The sequence below is a fragment of the Catharus ustulatus genome, chromosome 1, assembly GCF_009819885.2.
Source record: "Catharus ustulatus isolate bCatUst1 chromosome 1, bCatUst1.pri.v2, whole genome shotgun sequence".
Classification (NCBI taxonomy): Eukaryota; Metazoa; Chordata; class Aves; order Passeriformes; family Turdidae; genus Catharus; species Catharus ustulatus.
In genome coordinates this window covers 154,073,825-154,087,262 of record NC_046221.1, presented here as the reverse complement: position 1 = coordinate 154,087,262, position 13,438 = coordinate 154,073,825, and the positions used below count along the sequence as shown (strand labels likewise).

Genomic DNA, 13,438 nt, shown 5'->3' with positions numbered 1-13,438 from the left:
TTTCAGCCCTGAGCTGGCAGAGCTTTGTTCTGTGGTGAAATTATCTTCAAGCATGTATTCCACAGGATCCCAGAGACTTCCTAAAAACCCCTGTTTAAACATATATGCCAGGTGTGCATTTTTTCATGTGTATATGTTGGGGTGCTGTAGCAAGAAGCAGAGTTTCTGGATTACAAGTATGCATATATAATATTTAGTTCATTATAAATTTATAGTAAAGGGATGGAGTGAATGCTCTTCTGGCAGTGATTAATTCTGAGGTGTTTTTCCTCCCAACCAGTGTTAATAATTAATCGTCTAACACTAATGAATAAACAATCTTGTTCACAATGTTCTCCCTAGCTTTAGAGTTTTTCAGATGGTAAAGAGCCAGTCAAAAGACCTAAAGAGTCAAATAGACTCTAGCCCAGAAAATAATTTTAGAAGTGATAGTGTTCAGGTATTTTTATGAAAAAAATCAGATTAAAATGACAGATTAAATAAATTATTTTTTAAATGTTCCTAGTGATTTATAAACTAAGAATTACTCAAATTCAACCTCCTCCGAAAAGAAGGCCTACTCTGTAGCTAAAATGGGATTTGAATTAAATTAGGCTTCACAAGTACATTCTTGGGAATTCTCCAACTCATCCTTAATAGACTCATAGAATAATTAAGGTTGGAAAAGGCCTCTAAGATTAGCCATTTACCTAACACTTCCAGAGCCACTTCCAAACCATGTCCCTAAGCAGCACATCCATGTGTCTTTTAAATAGCTTCAGGGCTGACAACTCAACTGCTTTCCCAAGCAGCCTGTTCCAAAGCTTGGTAATCCTTCAGATGAAGAAATTTTACCTACTATCCAATCTAAATCTCTGCTGGTGCAACTTGAGGCTGTTTCCCCTTGTTCTGTATTTTGTTACTTGGGAGAAGAGACCGAGCCTTACCTGGCTATAATCTCTTTCTTGGCACACCTTGGCTCATGTTCTAGTGTTTTTGGCCAATGTACCTGAAGCAATTAAGTTCAAGAAACTCCTAAGGGGCAGATTTTCCATGCAGAATTGTTCCTGCCTTAGCTAGAGAGAAACACCTTGACTCTTTCTCATGGGGATTTCTGTCCCTGAAATCACTTAAAGCACAGTGTTCTAATTAACAGGAGCTGGCAAGGCAAATTGCTCACCAGACACAATAATCATAGCAGTGTTCTTCTATACTATGTCAAGGAACAAAGCTGTTGATATAATATATTATAAAACTCATTCACCAACGTGCCTCAATTCCTTCTGAAGCATGAGACACTCAAACCTTTTTTCTGTCAGCACAGAGATATGCTAAACACCCCACTATAGGTTATTCTAAAGAAAAAAAAAACCTACTCCTTTTATGGTAAGTTAACATACATAGAAAGTGTTTAATATAGGGCCATACTTACATATTCCCTAGTTCAGGCAAATGAAAGACTGCCGTATTTTTCTCTGTATTTGTATAAAAATTAGAAACAACCTTTGTAACTGTGCACCATATCTGATCCTTTTTGCCCACATGACCAGACTTGAGAACCCCCCTCCATCTGGCTCCCTCAAGGTCCCAGTTCTGTTTTCCAAAGTGGCAGAGCTGCAATAGAAGGAATTTGGATGGACCTCTCTCAGCAACCTGCCCTAAAACAGACTGCTGATTAAGAGCTTTGGCCTAGCCCCTATTCATGCTGAGAAATGAGGTTTATCCAGGTTTCCTCTGCCTTTGGCACATGTTTCAGGAACTGAGCTATTGTACACAAAGGCCAAGTCCTTTCCTCCTCCCACTCTGGCTGCCTTTTAAAAGAAGACTTATGTGTATGCCTTGTCTTTGTTCTGTAGTTCAGTTACAGTATTTTTTCATACCCAATGTTTCAAACTTTTCGCTTGAAATTATAAAAATTGGGAAAAAATTTTGACTTTTCTGTGATCTGTTTGCTATCCTATGGGGCTCCCTTCAAAACTTGGTGGAATGATTAATTCAGCACTGGCAGAATTGGAAAAGTGACATAGCTTATAAAACAAAATCACTTTTTTTCCCTTGTCAGAAATTTAGCCCAAGGAAACAAGAAATATTAATGAAGTCTCTGACTGTGTCTTTCAGTAACTTGATATTTGAGCAACTCATTTCTGCAACTCCACCTTATGCCAATTTGCTTTGCTTCCTTTCCAGTCACTAGGGGTTTATTTAATAAGCTCAAACATAAATCATTCACCACATACGAGGTAATTATTTATGAAAAATCTGCATATTTTCTTTTTCTCTGGATTTAGGTGAATTGGAAAAAGGTTTCTTATCAATTGCCGCTGAATTAATCTAGAATTATTATTAAAAATATTTGTGTGTTTGAGTCTGTTCAATATCCCCAGGCAAAAATTCTGATTTAAAATGATCTTGACAGAATCAGGCCCCTTAATCTTCCACTTGCAGCAAATGAAAAGCTGTAAATAAGGGGAGAAAAGAGCCCCTATTTGTGACATGCTGAGATTTTAATAGATCCCTTCAATAAATGCTATTAATGAATGAGTATTGGAAGGAGTGTGAGGCTGATGTGAATGTCTGTATAATATCAACTGCCATTTACATGCCCAAGGACAACTTCTAGAATTGCATATGAAAAAGGGAAGAGGAATAGAATAAATTAAAGAGGAGATGATAATAGCCTCACAAGTGCAAGGATTCGACACTATTATGAAAAGTTTCCTGTATCAAAGTTCCTGTATGACAATTTTCTCTTATTTAAGTAGTTTATTCACACATATTTAGATTCTTTCCTTCCTTTTCATTTAATATCAACTTGCCACTCTTAGATACCATTGCTGTGAGATGATTTTAGGAAGTGGGCTTGAGCTCTACAGTGTGAGGAAAATCTTGATTGCTACTAATATCTTTTTATACCATTGAAAAGTGAAAAACCTCAGTATCTGGTTTAAAACTAAGGCATGGCTGCCCACATTATCCATGTATCTAACCTTAATGCCCTCGTACAACCAGCCTGACAAAGCCTTGAGCCTAAACTGTAGATGTGATTAAGCTAGTGAGTTATCTGAGGGAATCTCAGGAGACCAGGCAGTTCTCCTCTGCCAAAGGCAGACACCATTAGCCCCATCCTTCTTGGGAGTCATTGAATTATCTTCCTCTAGATGAAATATTTCCAGTGATAAAAAGCTCATAGTTTACATTTGAAACTAGTATGATGGGAATAATTAGGGAAGAATAAAAAATGCAAAAGAAATGCACGAAGGCTGTAACATAGATCACATTTAGCAGTCATAATTAGATTGACTGATTTGATTGGGGGAAAAAAATAGGAAGACAAGGAGTCATTTAAAAGCTTCCTGTGGTTTCTTGTGCCAGTAGAGACACCTTGCCCGACCCCTGCAACGTTCCACAGGACATAAATCTTATGTCATGTTTGTTATTCCTGTGTGGGGGTTTCACATACCCAGGGTCTTACAGATAGGTGGTGAGCTCAGATACAGACAGCTGAACTGAAGCCTGGCCAACTGCTTTGCTGAGAGCTGAATTAGTCCCCAGGCTTCCCTGGCTGCCTTGCCTGGCTCTCCTTGGGCTGCAGTGGGGAGCCCCACTGGTGTCTGGCACAGGGACACCTGCCACAGCCACCTCCGTGCGGATATTGCACTCCCTAGATGACTTCCTGAGCTTTGGCAAACCAGCCAGGTGACATCACATGACAAAAAAGGGAAAACGTTCATAGTGTTGAATGGATTTCCTGTGTCACACACATTCACTCACATTTACATATATCAGACCCTCATTAGCAGATCTTGACATGCATTAAGATTCTTATTCTTTCAGAAAGCACATCCCTCTGTATTCTGAATTTGAGATATGCACTAAGGTGACACAATTCTCATCTGAATTTGCTGGAATCAGCACTTTAGCCAGTTTATGTAAGGCATTTAGAATCAAATAATTTTCTACGGAAGGCTATGCTCTTGAACCGTGCTGAAATAAATTCTCACTTAATAGGGGTGTCCCATATCATCAGATAGGTATAATAAATATTGAAGTTAAAAATGCAAATTAAAAATTAAAATATAATAATATTGATATACATCTTTCTTCTTTCTTTTCTTCCAGTCTTTATTTCTTTCCTAAAAATTTACTGTTTTTCCCCTTTTTCCCCTCTATTCTACTATGAGGCTATTATTTGTAAAGTATTTTGTGGCTCTGAATAAAGTGCTGCCTTTTGATTTATTCCACCTCAGTCAAACCAATGTGACATAATGCACGAACCTTTTACTTTGTAGATGTAAAAGTAAACATCACTTATATTAAGAATCAATTGAATGGGACCTTTAGAAAACCAAATAACTCTAGAATCTGTGGTTTATATCTTCATCTCTTTGCATTTTGTCTAAATGAGGAACATGAAGATAAGATTAAGGAAGCTCACTTATTGTTTGATGTGCACTTATTTATGTCATTAAGTCCTACCTACCTTAATTTTATGGTTCACAGTTTCACTCTATAGTTAAAAAAATAGGTGGGAAATGTGGTAAAATGACATCTCTGATTATTTCCATTGAGGGGAAACTGTTAAAAAAAAAAAATAAAAAGGTTGTTATTTTGGAGGGATTTAGGATGTACTATTTGACTTGAAACCATGAGAAAAATTCCCAGTGTTCTTGTGTGGGTCTGCAGAGGGGCTGAAAAGAAGGGGTTGAGGAAAGAGAAGAGTTACATATGAATTGTGACATTTTAGAAGCCTGAGTTCAGTCTGGAATTTTGTGTGAAACTTGGATAGCAAGGCATTACACTCTGAAAGGCAGAACTGGCTTCAGCTGGAGACTTAACCAAAGCTTCAAACACAGTCAGTTCCTACTGATGGTTTAAGGAGATTTAAGGGTGAATCAGCTTTCTTTGGCCACATGCCCAGAGCAGATTTTACCCTTGCTGGCATGCTTAAGGCTTCAGCTGACTTCACTAAAAGCTTTGGGTAAAACTGTAAATTCTGTGTGCCACTCCAGGACTGTGCAAGGCTTGTCTGAGGCTGACTACAAAGCTTCATTCTTTCTAAGCAAAACTTTGAATGGAGCCCACTCTTGATTCCAGGGAGAGCCAGTATTCACAATTGCTTCTAGATCTGACTTAAATTTTTCTTTTTAAAGGCCTGTTACTGCAGCCTTTACTGATTGATTATTAATACTACACTCAATATTTCAATGATTCTCCATCATAAAAACACTTCCTTGACACAACTTGTAGTGTTCTCTGTTGCTGTGCATTGATTGCCACCAGAATACATTGGGCAAATTTACAGGTAATCCTGGTCTCACCTGCTGGTCTGGGAACTGCAAAATTTCAGCAACTCAATTATTTCTGTTCACTAGAAAGAGATCTTCTAAAATAATGAACAAATCACACAATAATATTCTGTTTCAGTATGTAATGATACTGTTAATATGTATTTTAGAAATTAAATTCACTATTTGCTCATAGGGTAAAGGATGTTTCCTGCTGGATGCCAAAGAAACATCATTTATCTCAGCATGACACCCAATGCAAGGCAGCTTCTCCGAGATCCTTGCCACGCAGATACTTGATCAGTTCCTGTAGCTGCTGGGAATACTTGAGTGTGAGTCTGGAAACTTTAGGTGGGAAGGGATTTCAGCAGGAGGAAAGAGGTTTTTCATTTATTTCCAGTGGAAAAAGTGGGCAGGAAAACATACCCTGGAGGAACATAACCTAAATTGGGTTATTCATTATCTCAGCTGGCATTTCTGAATCCTTGGCCTATGTTCACCTAGTTCTGATAAAACCTTTCTCCTCATCAGCAAGGACATCTCAGATTAGCATAAAAGAAAAATCACTACACTCTTTTTTGCTGCAAATGTAAAGGTACTTTATTTCAAAGGTGGCATAAATCACAATTATACTAATGGCAAGCAGGAAACATCCAGAAACAAGGTAGGGGTTTGGTAGGTTTCTTAACCATAATTTTTCAACCACTTTTACTTTCACCTTAAAATTATGAAAAAATGTGCAAACATTTTCTTTCTCTTTGATACATTTGTGCATAGGAACATCACTGTCTCAGAATAAAGATCCTGGGGGATTGTTACTACTGTGTGTCAGGGCTCCCAGAGCCCCGCCAGGACCACGCACACTGCTGTGTTGAAATGGGGCTCAGCATGATCAAAACTATCAGGTAATGCTTTTTACTCCTCCTGATTCATTGTATCTGGCAGTGTTCTGAACTTCCTACCCCAGAATGCTATCACTGGCCAAGTAATTATTCTGTTGGTTCAAAAATCTCAGCATTATCACTGTGAAAAGGACAGGCCCTTTTTGATCCACATAATGATGGGAGCAGTTACTAAAATGATTTTATTAACCTGTGCTACTTCAGAGATGTAACACAATAGCTGTGTGTGTAACTGAGAGGTTTCACAGTCCTTGGCAGCTCTCACTTTGTATTGTTGTGGATTTCAAGGGGAGACTGAAGAGGAGGAGTCTGAATTGCTTCCTATAATCCCTTTAATAAAATTAAACCACAATATAAACACAAAATAGACAGCTTTGGCTAGACTCTAGCTTGTAAACTATCTCATAGACAAACTCATAAGTACTGAGATTTTCCAGATGAACAAATTTTACCTTCTAAATTAGGTTCTTGCTTAAATTCACAAGCATTAGAAGTGTTTTAATGAAGGAATGTGTTCCCATCATGTAAATATAATTATATTGCTGTTAGATTATTGTATTTTGATGCAATTACAATTAATAATAATTGTGTTTCAGCAGCCTGTGGGTAGAGCTTGTTTAATGAGTTACCATGACATTGGCTGACATCTAACACTCCAAGAGAGGTTTTGTCCATCTTTTTGAAACTTATGGGTTTTCACTGATATAACATATCAATTAAAAAAATTACTGAGTTTCTCATATGCAAGTACTTTTTCTGTTGTGTCTTCCCTAAAATACTGTTGCCTAAAACGATCACTGTCCTCTTTCCCTGGATATTTTGCTGTCCAATCTCTTTGTCTGCTTCTTGTCCAGACCTCTTTTCCCCTTTTATCTGGGCCTGTCTTGTGACATACATCAGACAGTTAATGCACACTGAAGCTGCATTACTGAGCTCTTAATAGAGAAAGAATTTTACTAAAATTAATTAATGGAAAATGTAACTGAATAATGACTATGCAACAGTGATATCCAAGAAGGCTGGATTCAATTATCACAGGCTAAATGTTGAATAAAGTAATCAATACTTTGCTTCTGGAAACCCCCCAGTGAAAGTGAAACATGACTTAGAGAACACAGAGATGAAAAAAATCTACCTTTATTGTCAAAATTTTTTGGATATACACATCAGATCTTCTGGATTTCCTTGGTAACACCACCTGCAGACAACCCATTGTAAGCCCTTTTTCTTCTAAGACAGTAAATTTCTCTCCACGTCCTTACACATGGGGAAGTCTGCAACACCCCCTGCCCTTCAGTGAACAGGGTCTTGAAGGCAGTAATCCAGTGGAAATTGTGCTCAATTTTCAGTACCTTAAATGACAGCTGCAGTCAGAGCTGTGACACCAAAGTCCATCAGGACTTGGGTCATCCATTGCAGACTAATTCAGTTCAGATAACCTCAATTTTATTTGATAATCCAGTATCTAATTTCCTGTTATGCAATGAGGATGGTTCTTCCCCCAGGCGTTTCTGTTCAGAGTACAGGAGCCTTATGTTGCTTATCTTAATGTGTTAACACAGTTCACAGGGAGGACCAGTCCTGCCATGGAATATTAGAAATACTCCTGCTCACATTTCTGAGAGAATTTGGAGATAGATATCTCCAGTTAAGTAGATATCTCTCACAGTTAAGATGAAAAATCTTCGTAAAAGTGAGGTTTTTATCACACTGAATTTTACCAGATTAAAAACATGATAGAAATGACATTTTGATGATTAGAAAATTTTTTATCATCAGAAGAAGATTTCAGAAAATAAATATTTTTTAAGTCTAAAATAATAGGGAGGTGACCCAAGATATGAGAAACCATCGCTCAGCTTTGAGAGCTGCATTGAAGTTACACAGACAAACATTTCTTTCCATTGACAAGAGGTGGTTGGGAATGTTACAACAATCAGTACAACCCTTCTGGTGAGGCAGTGCCCAGAAAACCACTGTGATCTCAGGATACCATTGCTGAATGCTCATTCTATTGTCCTTGATGACTCCATGGTCAAAGGGAATAGAACAAGAATGTCAGATCCATTCATTATACAACATGTAAAATAAATCTACATGGACAGATTGTCTCGCAAGGGACTTCTGATTGTTCTCATACAGCTCGTATCCATGCAGCCAAATTGCTAATTTATTGTCAATTGAGACTCTACAACTTGATTTTAAGCTTGAGTCTTGCAGCTCCACTACTTCTTTTGCAGATGAAAGAAACTTTTCAGAATTCAGCAAAATAATTCATGATCATTATTTTCTCTGTAATGTTTCCTTGCATCACCATTCTTCATTAAAAATCCCTTAAAAGAAGAACTATTGTTGTTCCAATCTGTCTTCTTGTTCTTTGCTCCCTTAACTGTTGAGAACAATTGATGGGCAACTTATAACCACAGGAAGATCCCATGGAATCTGATATTTACTCCAAAGTAAAGTAGCTTTGCTCCACCACATTTTGGCATGAGAAAAAAATCCTTACACCACCTGTGCTGCAAAACCCAAGGACCTGCAAATTCTGTTTAGCTGCACCTGGAAATGTGAATTAAATAAAAAAGGACAATCTCTTCACAAGGAGTTCTTTTATTCAGCTGTTTTTCAAATGCAGCAATAACTCTCGTGTTTAATTTTATTGTATCAATGCCTGTCTGTGCTGACTGTTGATGGAAATGGGATTCCAGTGGAAAGTTTAGTCACCAGCTGATAATGTTTCATTTTAACAATTATCACCTAAGCTAAGTGCTTGTCAGGATAACACCACCTTCTCAAATGTCCTTATTCCCAAAATCTCTGTGACTGGAAGTAGAGAGGAAGGGAGATTTTATGAGGCTCAGCTCCTCAAGGACTCACTTTCATAGTGTAATGATGGAAATGGCCCAATATTTATAAGAGTGGAAATTCAAACAAACCTTTGTGCTGGTATATATGTTTGATAAATCAAGGAGTCCTGAGTTGTTCCATTTGTTGGATCATTTCCCACTAAAAGCCATCTGAAAGAGTAACTATTATGACAGAATAAATGGTCCCAGCATGCAATATAGGCTAAACTCCAGAAATTAGATAACAGCTTGTCTTCATTAAAAGTCTGTAATTAAGTACAAATATTAAGGCAAATTCATGAGAGAGGGAAAAAAAGGAAAACCAAAAAAGCCCAAACAAAATCCACAACTAAAAGTACATCAAATATTTCAGACAACTGACTACCCTGGCAGGTTTTCTGCTTTTAGCATGAAAATACTGATTTTAACATCATCTGTTGAGTATTAACAAAAATCATGAAATGATCAATTTTGTTAAAGAAGTTACTCAGGCAGCAAAAAGCGACAGGACTTGCTTTCATATTCTATTATTAATAAACTATTTAATTATATAATTATGTATGAATATAATTCATCCAGTTCTGGATTCTCTCCACAGATTATTTCTCCCATGATCTACAAGGTTCTGCCTATGATGCAATGAGCTCTGATTCACAGAAGAGAGGATGTTTCCATAAACCCAAAAACTAAGGCTTAACTTCACTGCTGTGTAGTGGTGGAAAAAGATCTTGTGACATACTCACAAGTTCAGCCAGCACTTTTTTGGCAATTCTAAGATTGAATTTAGGTTTCTCACCCAGACTTGATCATATTGTCACCTCCACGTGTCCATTTCAGCCACTGACTCTGAATGGAGAGAACATCAGAATAGTTTTTCTTTCCCTCTTTTTGCAGTTGGATGATGATATGAACTAAACCAGGGAGAGATTAATGGGTTTGTTTATTTATTTCTGTGACCTCTTTCCTTTGAATGCACCACAAAACACAGTCAAGGCCTGATTGGAAAAATGGCATAGGAGTGTATGTATATGTGTGTACAGTAATTTCACGAATACAAGCCGCACCAATTTGACCAAAATTTTGGTGGAAACCCGGAAGTGCGGCCAATATTCCGGGGCGGCTAATACATTAACAAAATTCTAAAAGCTGCCAACACGGAAGTGAGAGCCCGCGGCAGCCCCAAGCCAAGCTGGAGCCCGGCCGGCCCCGGCAGAGGTGGGAAAGCCTGGCAGAGGCGGGGCCAGCAGTGTGGGGGGCGGGCGGCAGAGCCTGAGCCAGCAGGGCGGGGCAGGGGGGGCGGCAGAGCCCACGCCAGCAGGGCGGGGGAGCCCGGGAGAACTGGGGCTAGCAGTGCAGGGGAGCATGGCAGAAGCAGGAAGGCCGGCGGGTGGGGCTGCCTGGCAGCGGGGGAAGCCCAGCAGAATCGGGGCCAGCAGCGTGGGGGAGCCCGGCGGTGCGGGGGCCTGCAGTGCCGGCCAGGGCGAGGAAACGCGGCGGTGGTGCAGACGGGAGGGGGCGGCCGGCGAGCCCGGCGGCGGGGCTAGGGAACGCGGCACGGCCGGCGAGCCCGGCGGCGGGGCTAGGGAACGCGGCGCGCCGCGGCCGGCGAGCCCGGCGGCGGGGCTAGGGAACGCGGCGCGCCGCGGCCGGCGAGCCCGGCGGCGGAGCTAGGGAACGCGGCAGCGGGGCGGTGCTGACGGGAGAGGGGGGCCAGCGAGCCCGGCGGCGGCGGCAGTACCACCCAGCCAGCCCCGCCGAGCCGTGGCGCTGAGCTGGGCCACCCGGCCCCGTCGGCAACCATGAGCGGGCCGAGCCTTCCTGGCCCCGCCCCGAGCCAGTAAAGCCCGCTATGCCGCAATCCTGTTACTAATTGGCCAATTTGTGAAAGCTGCGCACGGATTCTCGCGACGAACGAAAGTGCGGCTAATATTCGGGGTGCGGCTTATCTATTGACAAAGACAGCAACATTGTCGAGGCACCGGGGGTGCGGCTTATAATCCGTGCGGCTTGTATTCGTGAAACTACTGTATATATATATGTATTCATATATAATTGTATAGATTTTTATAACATAAGTTTCTAATGAAAAAGCAAACTTCTAATAATATTGTGTATGGTGCCTTGTACTGTATTATTTTCCTGCCTCTCAGAGTAGATTGACATAAAAAAGAAGAATGCAGCAGTATTAACTCTGCCATGTTGCTACAGTTTCTGCCTGAACTCAGAGCAAGTCAGTTGTATTAGCGATAGGTCTGACAATATGAAACTTCTCCAGGTAACAGTTTCTTCCTACATTAGATTCCAGTTCTAAATCCAAGGTAAACTCATCCTGGTGCTATTTTAAGCTGGCTCCTTGGGGGAATACCTACATTAAATTGTAAATTCAACTTGTGTAAAGTTCATCTATGAAGTGTTACATCCCATAAGTCGCATTACCTGCACTGTACCATTCAAATTGTTCAGTAGTTTAGTGTATCCTGTTACCTGTTTTTTTTTTAAATAATGGATATCTCCTTCACAGGCATGACACAGTTCCCAGAGCCACACTGAAAAGATCACTTACCTCACTTCATCCACTATCTTGTCATGTCTGTACCAAAAAGCATTTGCATTCCTTTAGGAAAATTCGATAATTCTGTTGAGTAAAACCAAAACGTTCCCTATATAACTGAACCTTATGGTCAAAGTTCAGTTCAGCCAGCAGGAGACACAGGAGATCACTTGTCCATTCTTCTGCTCACAGCAGTCAGCTGAGACCCTTACTTGCTTCAACCAGAATAGAAAGACTTTCATATTTCACCTGCATGAGAATAATAATGACCATGTCTTGATGGGTAAATTGAATAACCCCAGAGAATTTTAGCCATCACTATGAAAAAGTGGAACAGACTGGCCAACTCCGCTCTTCTGAAATTGTTTTGCTTCCAAACCAGGCAGTTGCATTCAAATTACCTATTAGAATGGTCTTCATCACATGCAAACTGTTGAACCTGGGAACAGATTGTGAAAGGGCTTGTTGAGAATGAAAAAGCATTCTGGGGTTAGTTTAAGTATCTCAAAGCATAGACATAACCTTGCACAGAGGCAGTCAGTGTGTCACTCTCAATTTGCAGGGCCTGAATTCCAGGGCACTCAGATTTTTAACAGCTACAGAAAAGGCTGAAAAGGAAATGTCTGACTTTTGGCTACCTTCTTCATGCAAATAAAAAAGGTTTCAATTAGCACCACAAAAATCAAATACTCATCAAAGAATGCTGACCAGAAGGAAAGGACTAGATCCAATTAAAATCACTGAATTTTTTTATCTCTGGCTAGGCTGAAATGAGATGAATGGCAAGAATAACATCAGTCACAGTTACCTCATCCTGGATAAGATATCAAAGCACTTGTGAGGCACAGAGGGCTGCTTTATAGATCATCAATAATGCATTCATGCATGTCCTTTGTCAGCGTATCTGCAGAGAGCCAGAAAAGTTGGAAAAAATACATTTTTTTAATTAGAAGCTTCATTGACAGTTGAATAAATTTAGGAGAGAGAAGAACTAGATGTGGAATACCTTTGTAAAGCTTTTGTAAAATGGTCTCTCTTAATTTTTTATCTCTATGTTTTTTATCTCATACATGCTATTATTTCTGATAAATTTTTTCTGAATAAGTTAGAACCTCCACCATTGATGAAGGTGATCCCGGCTTTGCTATTTCAGGCTTTGTTTTATCTGTACCTGTATGCAAACAAGACCTCCTAAAGTATGTGGTAGGCTGACTGCTAGGGAGTTGGATTTGACCACAATCAGGTCCCTTTCTGTACATAACCCAGAAGTCTTTTTCAACCCACATCACTCCCAATTTTAAATAAAAAGAATAATTAAAATTTCATTACTTTTTACATACTAACAAATCACCTCACTTTTAAACGTTTTAGTCTTTGCAGAGAAATTTTTAAATAAAGTGAACCATTTATTTTTTGTTCAATTTAGTATCTTACAACAAAACTTTTACGAAGACTATTGTTTCCACAACAGGTTCTCAACAGTTCTGCTTTCAGTCTTGTGTTGCAAATACTAAAGTAATTTATTTGAGTGAGACAGGATCACTCTTGTGCTTTGATTCATGTCCTGCACAGGGCTGTTTAAACATATTTCAGCTGCCTGTGGCTTCATGCAATCAGGTTCCCTTCTGCATTTTCCCACTTTTCAACATAGAGCACACTGGTGTGCATGGCAAGAGGAGGATGCAGACAGAGCCCTGCATGAGCACCAGCACTGCAGCAGAGAAGCAGAATGTTCCTCAGCCAAAGGCTGCAGGCAGGAAGCCAAATCCACTCTGTCTGCTGATGAGATCAAATAACCTGAGTGGCACATAAAGAGCTGCTGGGAGACTGTGAAAGACAGATAAAGCAAGGGGGAGAGGACCTTGGTTAGTGTCT

General features: G+C 39.9%; 1 protein-coding gene across 2 annotated transcripts in view; it reads left to right on the top strand.

Moving 5' to 3' along the window:
- The window catches only part of LOC116997784 (adenylate cyclase type 8), a 120,293-nt gene that overhangs the window by 56,979 nt on the left and 49,876 nt on the right, over positions 1–13,438 (top strand). For both annotated transcript variants that reach the window (XM_033062894.1, XM_033062885.1), the window contains exon 5: positions 6,042–6,169. In XM_033062894.1, coding sequence (XP_032918785.1) covers positions 6,042–6,169 — 128 coding nt within the window. The remainder of the gene's footprint in view (positions 1–6,041; positions 6,170–13,438) is intronic.